The following is a 12,456-nucleotide window of genomic DNA, read 5'->3' as shown; positions in this document are numbered from 1 at the left end:
TGGTGCAGCCACTCTGGAGAACAGGATGGAGGTTCCTTAAAAGTAAAAAGAGAGCTACCATATGATCCAGCAATCCCACTCCTGGGCATATACCCAGAGAAAACCGTAATTCAAAAAGATACACACACCCCAACGTTCATAGCAGCACCGTTTACACCAGCCAAGACGTGGAAGCAACCTAAGTGTCCACAGACAGATGAATGGATAAAGAAGATGTGGTACATATATACACAGTGGGATACTAGTCAGCCATAAAAAAGAATGAAATCATGCCATTGGCAGCAACATGGATGGACTTGGAGGGCATTATGCTAAATGAAGTAAGTCAGACAGAGACAAATAGTCTATGATCTCACTTATACGTGGAATCTAAAAAATACAGCAAGCTAGTGAATATAACAAAACAGAAGCAGACTCACAGATACAGAGAACAAACTAGTAGTTACCAGTGGGGAGAGGGAAGGGGGGAGGGACAAGATAGGGGGAGGGAATTAAGAGGTACAAACTACTATGTATAAAATAAATAAGCTACAAGGTTATGTTGTAGAACACAGGGAATATAGCCAATATTTTTCCATAACTATAAATGGAGTATAACCTTTACAGTTGTGAATCACTATACTGTACACATGAAATATATAATATTGTACATCAACTGCACTTCAATCTAAAAAAAATGAAAGGGGGAAAGAAAAGGATGCCTGTAGGAAACAGGAAACTGTCAATAAGGGCCATTTTAAGTTAAATCAAAAAGATAGGAGAAAACCATAATTTGAAAAGATACATGCACCCCAATGTTCATAGCAGCACTATTTACAAATAGCCAGGACATGGAACCAACCTAAGCGTCCATCAATAGATGAATGGATAAAGAAGATGTGGTACATATATACAATGGAATACTACTCAGCCATAAAAAAGAACGAAATAATGTTATTTGCAGCAGCATGGATGGGCCTGGAGGTTATCATACTAAGTGAAGTAAGTCAGACAGAGAAAGACAAATATTATATGATATTGCTTGTATGTGGAATCTAAAAAATGGTACAAATGAACTTATTTACAAAACAGAAATAGAGTCACAGACATAGGAAACAAACTTATGGTTACCGTGGGAGAGAGGGGGGAAGGGATAAATTAGGAGATTGGGATTGACATATACACACTACTCTATATAAAATAGACAACCAACGAGGACCTACTGAACAGCCCAGGGAACTCTACTCAGTATCTCGTAATACCCTATATGGGAAAACAATCTGAAAAGGAATATATGTATAAAACTGAATCACTGTGCTGTATACCTGAAACTAACATGATATTGTAAATCAACTATACTTCAATAAAAAATGATACAGGGACTTCCCTGGTGGTTCAGTGGTAAAGAATCCACCTTACAATGCAGGGGACGCGGGTTCGATCCCTGGTCAGGGGAACTAAGACCCCACATGCCGCGGGGCAACTAAGCCCGCACGCCCCAACTACTGAGCTCGCACGCCTCAACTAGAGAGCCCGCGTGCCACAAACTACAGAGCCCACGCGCTCTGGAGCCCACACGCCACAACTAGAGAAGAGAAATACCACGCGCCACAACTAGAGAGAAGGCTGCATGCCACAACAAAGAGCCTGCGTGCTGCAACTCAGACCCGACGCACCAAAAATAAATAAATAAGTAATAAACAAATCTTTTTTAAAAAAATGCTACAAATGAACTTATTTACAAAACAGAGTCACAGACATGGAAAACAAACTTACGGTTACCAAAGGGGAAAGGTGGGGGGCAGGGATAAATTAGGAGTCTGGGATTAACACAGACACACCACTATATACAAAATACATAACTAACAAGGACCTACTGTAGAGCACAGAGAACTCTGCTCAATATTCTGTAATAACCAAGAAAGGAAAAGAATCTGAAAAGGAATCTATGGACATGTATAACTGAATCACTGTGCTGTACACCTGAGACTAACACGATATACTTTAATTTAAAAATTTTTAAAAAAGAATGACGTTAGGAAAGGTGTAAAATTGTCCAGGACGACACTGGTGACGGTGGAAAAGTGTGGAACAGTGACACAAAGCAAGGGATGCCTTTCTCCTTTTAAAAACAAAGAACAGACACCACATTTCCTAGGATTTTGGACTAGGGAATTCCCTCGTGGGTTGCGTGCGTCACTGTGAAATGAGCAAAGCAAAGTTTACCTGCCTGGAGTCCTTTTAAAAGTATTTAAATTATCTATTTCCATTTGGGTTCATTTGAACATTGTTATGCCATTTTGCTGTTTGTTTTTGTGGTGTTCGGGTTTTTATTGGTATTTTGGGGTGGGGTTTTTTTTTTTTTTTGGTAAATTAGCAAGACTATTCGCTCCAAATAAGAGAGCTTGCATCAGCATGTAATTACTTAAGAGCAATAAAGGTTTCGGTACCATGGATACAAGGTGATAACGTATGAAAAGTCTCTTCCCTGGAAATCTCTAGGCTGGGAAATGACCAACATCACCTTGATTCCTGACCACACTCACAAATACATCCTTCTGAAAGCCGAACTAGTTATACACGGATATGCAGGTGTCCTCCCATCCCAGCCCCAAACGTGACCTCAACTGACCGTGATGTCAAAGGCAGAAAGTACACCACGTAAAGCATTCAACGAGGAACTAAGAAAAAAGGGTCAGTACAGAGATGAGGGGGGAGGTAGGCTACAGAGAAGTTCGGCATTTAGAAATGATTGTGTTAGGGAACTCGCCTCAATACTCTGTAGTGACCTATATGGGAAAAGAACCTGAAAAAGAACAGATACTTGTATTCTGTATAACTGAGTCACTTTGCTGTACAGAAGAAACTAACACAACACTGTAAAGCAACTGTACCCCAATAAAAAATTTCAAAAAGAAAAGAAATAATTGTGTTCTCGGCAGTCATCTGTGAGTCTCAGGCTATCTGCTGATTTGCTCCAAAAAAAAAAGAGAAGAATCCAGAGGATCACGGAAGAGCCATAAGCGAGGAACAGGTCGGGCTCCCCCTGGCCAAGTGGGAAGCCGGGGGTTGTGTGGACAAGACCCTCAGAGGCTGCAGCAGGGCAGCTAGTCTGGACAGAGGCACCTCTGCAGGGCTGTGGGCTCCACTCCAGACAGCATCCCGACCCAGACCGGGTCCGGCCGAGTCTGCAGGGAGCTAAGCCAAGAGGAAGGGTGAGGGCCGACCGACGGCCACCGACGCACAGGGAGACCCAGGCCCCCACCGGCCCTGCCCTTGCGCAGCAGGTCCCCGGCACAGGGAGTGCCCCTCTTCCCCTGGGATTGGCTGGGCCTTGGCTTGGGGGAATCCCGAGGCTGGATGCGAATTCAGCAACGTCAGCTCGAGGACCACCGCCAAACCACCCGCCTCTGGCCAGGTCTCAGCATCTCCCACCTGTCTCATGGCGACCCCTCCAGGCGTGCACGGGCTGGGCTGTCCACGCACCGACTTCCAAGTGCCAGGCTTCTGGTGTAAAATACAGACAGCGCTGCTTTCATGTTTGGTTCAATGCACAGAAGAGGAATTTTCAAAGGTGCGTGTGTGTGTGTAATCAAGGGTTCACTCCCTCACTGGACCAGCCCCCGTGGGAGTGGCCACGCTCACCCTGGCTCAGACCATACCCCTGCTGCAGACCTCAGGGGTCACTCAGCTTGTGTCCAGACACCTCCCTGGCCCCCATGTCCCCTCTCAGGCCAGGGGGAACCTGAGCTTCCCTAAGCGCTGCCAACTTCTGGGCAAGGGCCGTGCTCCAAGCAACACAAGGACCAGCGCAGGGCCGCTGCCCACCAAGGATGCCCAGCCTCGCCCTTTCCATAAACTCGGATGCCCGGCGGGGGGATGGTGGCTGCCAGGAAGTGGGGTGCAGGCAGGCTGGGGTTTGGGGCTTGTGCAGACCCCTGGGCTCTCTCTGCTGTCGGTGTGCACCTGACTGACTGTCTGCCCCGGCAGCTACTTCTCCCAGATGCAAATTTCATGGATCTACTTGGCGTCACTTGCTAGAAATGAAGACACAGGAGCAGACACAGCCGAGGCTCTGTCACCAGCCTTGACCAGGGGGGCGTGACACCACCGTCCTGGGTGATTAGGAATCACCGCCCTGCCCACCGCAGGCCCTGGGGGCCTCCCCTCCAGCACAGAGCTGCTACCGAAGCGTTTTCCCTTTAATCCGTGAGCTTTCCGCCCAAACTGTGAATCGCAGCGTACAAGGCTGATGCCACCAGGAAATTGTCTAAAGATGTTTTAGAACGTTCTTTCCTCCCATAAATCAGGGCTACGGATTACAGCTCTGTCAGAACACATGAAGCTCTTAAACGTTTTAAAGAAGCACACGTAGCCCCAGATGAACCTTGGCACCTTGACTGGTTAGGCCTGTAACATGAGCGGGTTTGGGCGAATTATTTTTTCATTCTTTCCAACGGTTTTTCAAGTCATGAAAAGAAGCCCACGCTTTGGCGGTTTCCCACGAGACTCCTCTTTTGCTCTGGAAATTATGGTTTCATGCAGTCACGACAGCAGCGATTCTTAAACGTGAGGGGGCAGGGGGATCCCCGGGGAGGACGTGGGAAAATGCAGGTTCCCGGCCCCGCCTGCAGAGGTTCCCAGGCTCAGGGCTGGAAACCAGCACTTCTAACCACCTGCCCCCAGGAATGCTACTGCTAGATGCCCGGGAAATACACGCTGCGTGGAAACCAAGGCGTTGGAGAGAGCGTCCCCCTGAGCCACTGCAAACTGGGGACGGGGGTTCACGATCGGCTGTCACAACAGTGGACCACTTCTGCCCCGGGGTAGGTGAGGGAGAGAAGCAGCGCCTCTGTCTGCAAGAGCTGCCTGGTGTTGCAGGAGAGCTGCGGAAGCCCCTCTGGGTTCTGTCTCAAGATCAAAGGCATCCTAGTAGATACCTAATGAGAACCTGCCTTACAGCACAGGGAACTCCACTTCGCGGCACAGTAGAAACTAACACAACATTGTAAAACAACTCTACCCCAATTTAAAAAAAAAGAAAAAGAAAAAAGATCAAAGGCATCCTGCCACGAGGGCAGAGGAGGCATTGGGAATATCAACACGCCCCAGCCTTGGACAGAGGGCCGGACGGTCACCTTGAACAAGCACGAGTGGGAGTCTTGACACAAAGGGATAGATAAGGCTTACCCGTCCGTCCGGGGTTTTCATGTGTCTCTCAAGAATCGCAATCTTGCCACCTTCCACTCCCCAAGGAGGACAAAAGCCCCCCAAAGAAAAGCCCAAGAATCAGAGACATCGCTGCCCAAAGCCACTTCCACCATCCGGGTCCCTGAGCCCACGCCAGGGTCTGCAGCCCCCAGAGCAAGCAGAAGAGCCATCTGTCCACCGGGCAGTAGAGTACCTTTGTCACTGAGGGTTTCCTCTTTTATCTTCCTCACAGCTTCTTCCGCTTTGCCTTGGTTATTTCCGCCTACAAGGAAAAGAAAAGATACAATTCAGGGTAAGGAAACTACCCCATGTGAAACGATGTTTTCTTGAGACAGTAAACACAACCCTACAACACGCTAAGTGTCTCCTTCCGTCCTGGCGTTGAATTTTGCCATCGGAGCAACTGTAGCAGATTCAGCGTATCCATTGAAGACGCATTTTCTTTAGGTGGATTGGTCAAAAGGATGCATTTCTGGGACATCTTACTTTTCAGTGATTCCGGGGACACGAAGCACCTAGTGGCATCAGGACCACGGGGACACCAACAGCATGAGCAGGAAACTGTCAGCAGAAATGTCAGACCAGACATAGAACTTTCGAGAGACTTTTGGTCCAGGCGACCGCTCTGTTCACAGCGGCTTGAGCTATAAAAACCATCACGGGGGACTTCCCGGGCGGTCCAGTGGTTAGGACTCTGCGCTTTCACTGCCGAGGGTCTGGGTTCAATCCCTGGTCGGGGAACTAAGATCCCGCAAGCCGCGTGGCATGGCCAAAAATAAAAAATAAAAAACCATCACGGGACATTCCCACCATGAGCTCGAGATGCCTCCTCCCGTTACCCGTGACTCCGTAAAATCAGCAGGTGCGATTCTGGGAACGTTCGCTTAGAAGGGTGGCGATGGGTCTTTTGTGTAGGATATGGATGCTTCAGTTGAAATTTGGGGCGGAAGAAAGTGAATGAGGTTTCTTTAACGCCTGAGTAGGTGAACCTGTGTTGACCATGAGGGTAGAGCCGGAAGGGCAGGGGGGCTGTCTTTCCCTACGTCTGTGCGCAGACGGCCCTCATTTTAAGGGGGACCTGATGTAGCTGCTGCTCAGGGTGGGGAGAAGCCAGGACAGCCTGCTTCCCAGACAGCATCCCCTATTAAGGAGCCGGCCTCAAGCAGCGCCTCTGACCCTGTGCAGGAGAAGCCACACCTGCAACTCCCTGGGGGCTGAGTCACAGGAGACCTTCAACAGGGAGGCCAGAGCTGGCAGCTGTGAACACAGGGGTGGGCATGGAGCCCTGACGCCCAGAGAACCAACAGGGGGCATGAGGACACCGCTGAGGGGCCTGGGAGGGGCAGGTCCAGCCCACATCACCCTCCCACCTGCAGCCAGCCCCTGCTGGCAAGATGCTGGTTCTCTCGGGTCAAAGCCTATTGAGGTCTCTGTGAAAGTCCACTACCAAGCAATCCTTTTATCAAGCATTTCTGCATGCTGTTTATGTACCCGTGGTTTCATTTACACACTCTAATAGTATTCCCTACTCTTTTCCTCTGTATTATGTGCTCTGTGTCACTGACAGGTGTCCCCAAATGAATCTAGGCAATGCCCTTTCCAAAACAAAACAAAAAAAGAATGTTTACAGCAACGGGTTTATTTGTAACAAACATATAAGAGAGGAGAAGTGGTGAACCCAGGCGGAATCAGAAATGCCTCCTGCTGAAGATAAACGTGGCAAAGGACATCTCTGGGGGTGAACGAAAAGGAATATAGAAACTGTCACCGCCTCGGAGAAGTTCAAAGCTGCAGACATCAAGAAGATGCAGCTGCAAAAGTCATTTGCACCTCCAGCTCCTTAAAGAAATAAACATTATGCGGTTATTATGTGTTTTTGCTGGGAGAGCCTTCCTGCACTGCGGGAGTGCAGGGGCAGGATGGCAAAGAAGGCATGTCTTCCATCCCTAAATGTTCCGGGCATCAAAGACCAAAAAAAAAAAAAAAAAAAGAATTCATGGGTAAGTGAGGGCTGCAGACATGTATGAGCTTGTTTCTGAAACTTGTGCAATTTTTAAACATTAAAACACCATCTGCTGCCGGGCTACCCTCCAGCCTGAGACCATCTTGGCATCAAGGGCTGGCGTAGCAGAAGCTCAAATGAAGTCAGAAAGACATAAGTGTCCAGAGAAAGAAAGAAAGCTGAGGGTGGGTTGGGGAGAAGCGATGGAACAGCAGGACAAACTGGCCACGGCCAGCAGCGCCCCCCGACGGGCAGCTCGCTCCATGTTCAGGCAATCAGGCAAATATCATATGATATCGGCTCTATGCGGAATCTAAACAAAAATGATACCTATGAACTTATTTACAAAACAGAATCAGACTCACAGACTTAGGGAACGAACTTGTGGTTACCAGGGGGGAGCGATAAATTTGGAGTTTGGGATTGACTTATACACACTGCTAGACATAAAATAGATAACCAAGGACCTACTCTATAGCACAGGCAGCTCTACTCAGTACTCTGTAATAACCTCTATGGGAAAAGAATCTAAAAAAGAGTGGATATATGTACACGTATAACTGATTCACTTTGCCATACACCTGAAAGTAACACAACACTGTAAATCAACTATGCTCCAACATAAAACAGAAATTTTAAAAATTAAAAAGAAATCAAAGAAAACAATATTCAGGCAGTCAGGGCTGGATTGTATGGGAGGGATGGACAGGCACTTTGGGGGCGAAGGTCATCTTCAGCAGCTGCCTCCTATGGGCTGGATATGGGATGCTTGACCCTACACAGCTGCCAACGTTGCCCATACATCTCCGGAGTGATGGCTGCATATCAGGAAACACTACGCCACAACAGAAGCAGGGCTCAAACGCAGTGGGTCTGCCTTCCGCTCAACCTTCGTGCGGCAGGGGTTAGGTTTTATACATGCTGCAGTGCAGGGTTTCAGGGGCACCAAGTCGAGTGGGAAGGACAACCTCTCATATCCAGGTCCGCTCCCTGAAGACAGCACCCTAGCCACCAGATTGTAAAGATCTGCAAGAAGCAACAGAACTGCCACTTGTTTAAAAAAAAAAAAGATACTGAACCCAAATTAGGGCCAGCACACTACAGACCTGGGGCCAAATCTGGCCCATCGCTTGATATAAAAAATAAGTTTTATTGGAAAACAGCCATAAACTTTAAGTATTGGCCATTGCTGCTTTCCTGCTGTAAGGGCAGAGCTGATCATCATGAGAGACCTATGATCATCTTTATCATCCAGCCTATAGCAGAAAAAAAACATACCAACCCCTGGTCTAAACCTTAGATGACCGTTTATTAAGAATTATGAAGAAAGAAGGATCCTCCACCAAAATAGTATTTTGAAACAGTAGGAACTAAGATACTGTGAACAGATGGGAAACTGAATAATTCATGCATTCTTAGCAACACTAATGGGCTGGACTCGGACCCAGATTATCACTTCAATTCTTCAGCAAGTAATTGATTATTCTTTAAATATTCATGGCTTCAGGACTGAGAGTGTGGAATTGATTAAACCCATCTCTTAATCTGTGTTTAGTAGAAAAATGCATTGTGACCAATGATAATGTTTCATTAAGTGACCTTGTCTCCAGCTGTCATGTAAGAAGAAAAACTGTCCCTCTCAGGATATATTCAACTATCCCCTCAAAGACACACCGAGGCAGTGAGCCTCCCTACGTGACTGGATTGACAGGTAAGGTCAGACCTGTGTCCCTCGGGGAAAGTTCAAACAGGGACATCAGAACGTTAGTGGGAAAGGAGACACAGGTGGGTGAGGACGTGCTGCCTCCTCTCTGTTTAACTCGAGAAGAGTAGAAATTTGGTGCTGACAGATACCATACCTGATGCTCAAGAAACATCACCTAAAGGAGGTGATATCAGTCAGGGCTCCAGCCCTCAAATGCATGGGTACCCAGGCTTGCTCAAATATGCTCAGTGCCCGTGTTTGCTGCAGTATATACTCATCACCCAGCTAGACCTCATTCTGACCTTCCCAGTAGACCTCCTCCTGACCTTCCCAACCAGACCTCCTCCTCACCTTCCCAACTGGACCTCCTCTGGACCTTCGCATTCAGACCGCCTCCTGACCTTCCCACTAGACCTCCTCCTGACCTTCCCATTCAGACCTCCTCCTGACCTTACCACTAGACCTCCTCCTGACCTTCCCATTCAGACCTCCTCCTGACCTTCCCACTAGACCTCATCCTGACCTTCCCAACCAGACCTCCTCCTCACCTTCCCAACTGGACCTCCTCTTGACCTTCCCATTCAGACCTCCTCCTGACCTTCCCACTAGACCTCCTCCTGACCTTCCCATTCAGACCTCCTCCTGACCTTCCCACTAGACCTCCTCCTGACCTTCCCATTCAGACCTCCTCCTGACCTTCCCACTAGACCTCATCCTGACCTTCCCAACCAGACCTCCTCCTCACCTTCCCAACTGGACCTCCTCTTGACCTTCCCATTCAGACCTCCTCCTGACCTTCCCATTCAGACCTCCTCCTGACCTTCCCACTAGACCTCATCCTGACTTTCCCAACCAGACCTCCTCCTCACCTTCCCAACTGGACCTCCTCTTGACCTTCCCATTCAGACCTCCTCCTGACCTTCCCATTCAGACCTCCTCCTGACCTTCCCACTAGACCTCATCCTGACCTTCCCAACCAGACCTCCTCCTCACCTTCCCAACTGGACCTCCTCTTGACCTTCCCATTCAGACCTCCTCCTGACCTTCCCATTCAGACCTCCTCCTGACCTGCCCACTAGACCTCCTCCTGACCTTCCCATTCAGACCTCCTCCTGACCTTCCCACTAGACCTCCTCCTGACCTTCCCACTAGACCTCCTCCTGACCTTCCCTCTAGATCTCCTCGTGACCTAACCCTCTAGACTTCCTCATGAGCTAAAACCACCACACTCAGGCAAAAAGCACAGAAATGGGGCTCTTTTTATTTCTCTGTCTTCCAACATCACCTAGTTTCACTAGGAATTAAGAAGATGAAGATGCCTGCAGTGGAGGAACCACAGGGGCAGAGAGACCCAGCACTGGATGCCAGCCTCCCATCTTTGCTCAGACGAGAACGTTCCTCCTGGACTACTCCACCAGCATCTTCCCACCACTAGCCCAGGTCCAGCCGGTCCTCAGAGGGGATGTATGGCTCCTCCTGCTCAAGAGCTGACATCACTTTGACCAAGTCTTCCAAACATCGGCAGAAATCCAAGACATGGAAGGCTTGTCATGTCTCTCAGGAGACAACAGAGGCTGACCCACCATGGAAAGTCAACAAATCAGGGGGTTAGGGTCCATCACTATCTCACAGTCTCCCTGCAGTCTTGAGATCTGCTCCCACCCTGGGCTCCCACATCCTACCTCCTTGATATTCTCAGGCCCCAGAGAGACACAAACAGATCACAGAGGTGCTCAAGTTGATAAGTAGCTCCAGATATACATCCTCAGATGCATCCCCTCTCCCACAAGACCTCCTGGTCTGCAACCAACCCATCTTCATCTAAGGGGAGTTATGGATAGTGATAAAGTTGGTAATTTCAAGTTCAGAAACTTTTAATATGTCCACATCTATCAAGAGAATAGGACTTACCAGGGGGGAAAGGCAGGGAGCTGGGATGAATTGAGAGATTGGGATGGACATATATACACTACTATGTATAAAATAGATAACTAATGAGAACCTACTGTATAGCACAGGGAACTCTACTCGGTGCTCTCTGGTGACCTAAATGGGAAGGGAATCCAAAAAAGAGGGGATAGATGTATATGCATAGCTGATTCACTTTGCTGTACAGCAGAAACTAACACAACAGTGTAAAGCAACTATATTCCAATAAATTTAAAAAAAAGGCTTATTGAAAGGGGGGGGGAAGAAAAAGAAAACACACACACAAAAAAGAAAAAAGAGAATGGGACTTAGCCATATTCCTGATGAAAAGAACCCTTCAATGGGGACAAAGAACAGTGAAGCAGACCAAGAAGTGATCTACTGCTCCCAAAGCAAGACAAATGTGGGCCATTCCACAGACCCCATCATACATGAGAGAAAGATGGTTATGTGAAAAAGGGAATCACCATGAGAAACTGCAGTCTTTGAAAAGAGAGTGGAACATGGGACAGGCCATGAAATGGAAGAAATTTTCATGGTGCAGTCAGGTTTTGCAAAAGCAAAAAAAAGTTCAAATGTAAGGGCGTGAGGGAAGAGCTGTGTGTGCCCAGGTAAGCCCCACCCCTCCAAGAGCAGAGGGCTACACTGGACCCCTGGGGATGTCCCACGTGGGGCTCAGGGCATCTGTGAGTTTCGATGGGGAAGAATGGACATCATCACTGTGACCGGCCTCCAAGAGAATGTGGACGAGACAAAGAGGATAGAATGGACAGGATCTATGGCTTGGCCACCAACAGAAACCACATTCTCCTATCAGGGTTCAGTTCTTGAAGATGTCTTGAAATAAGGTTTAAGATCCTCATAGCAGGACTTCCCTGGTGGCGCAGTGGTTAAGACTCCACGCTCCCAATGCAGGGGGCCCGGGTTCGATCCCCGGTCAGGGGACTAGATCCCACATGCATGCCACAACTAAGGAGCCCACCTGCTGCAACAAAGGAGCCTGCCTGCCGCAACTAAGACCCGGCGCAACCAAAAAAAAAAAAAAAGATCCTCATAGCTCCAAATCAGATGGGTTACTAAATCATAGAAGATCATGTTATTTGTTGTATAAAGATGTAATGTGTATAATTATGTGGCAATTTTTTTCCTTATATACTTTTATATCTGCATTTCAATACAATTGGTTGATACTATGATGGATTTCAGTTTGTGCACTGAGGCATCACTAGATGTGAAGGTGTTCAGGGACCAGAAAAGGGGGAATCTGGCTGTGGATGGACCTTATGGACAGACCCACAAAGAAGCAAGATGCACGTGTGTTTAAATCCACAGCCCCAAGTGCTGTGTCTGAGCTGTAATCATCCTTCAACACACGATGGAGGAAAAACGAGAGAAAGGAAGAAATGAATCGATAATGAATGAATGAAGGGCCATGGTTAATATTTTAGAAAGTCTGAAGTGAAAGCAATCCCTAACACCTAAAACCAGACCTGCAGTACGATTTTCATAAACACAGACACCATAAAAGGGATTAACTGAATCCAGATGATGTCGGGAGAAGCATGATAAATATTACGGCCTTTTTTCAAAGCTCATCTCCCCATATCATTTTTTCCAGCTGATTTAAACT

General features: G+C 47.9%; 1 protein-coding gene across 1 annotated transcript in view; it reads right to left on the bottom strand.

The window, feature by feature from the left end:
* Positions 1-12,456, bottom strand: part of LOC133082917 (dehydrogenase/reductase SDR family member on chromosome X-like) — a 188,930-nt gene that overhangs the window by 142,667 nt on the left and 33,807 nt on the right. Inside the window, exon 3 of the mRNA XM_061179604.1 lies at positions 5,384-5,452. Coding sequence (XP_061035587.1) covers positions 5,384-5,452 — 69 coding nt within the window. The remainder of the gene's footprint in view (positions 1-5,383; positions 5,453-12,456) is intronic.

The sequence above is a fragment of the Eubalaena glacialis genome, chromosome Y (assembly GCF_028564815.1).
Source record: "Eubalaena glacialis isolate mEubGla1 chromosome Y, mEubGla1.1.hap2.+ XY, whole genome shotgun sequence".
Lineage (NCBI taxonomy): Eukaryota > Metazoa > Chordata > Mammalia > Artiodactyla > Balaenidae > Eubalaena > Eubalaena glacialis.
The sequence above is the reverse complement of the archived record's forward strand: the minus strand, read 5'-3'. Positions and strand labels throughout refer to the sequence as shown.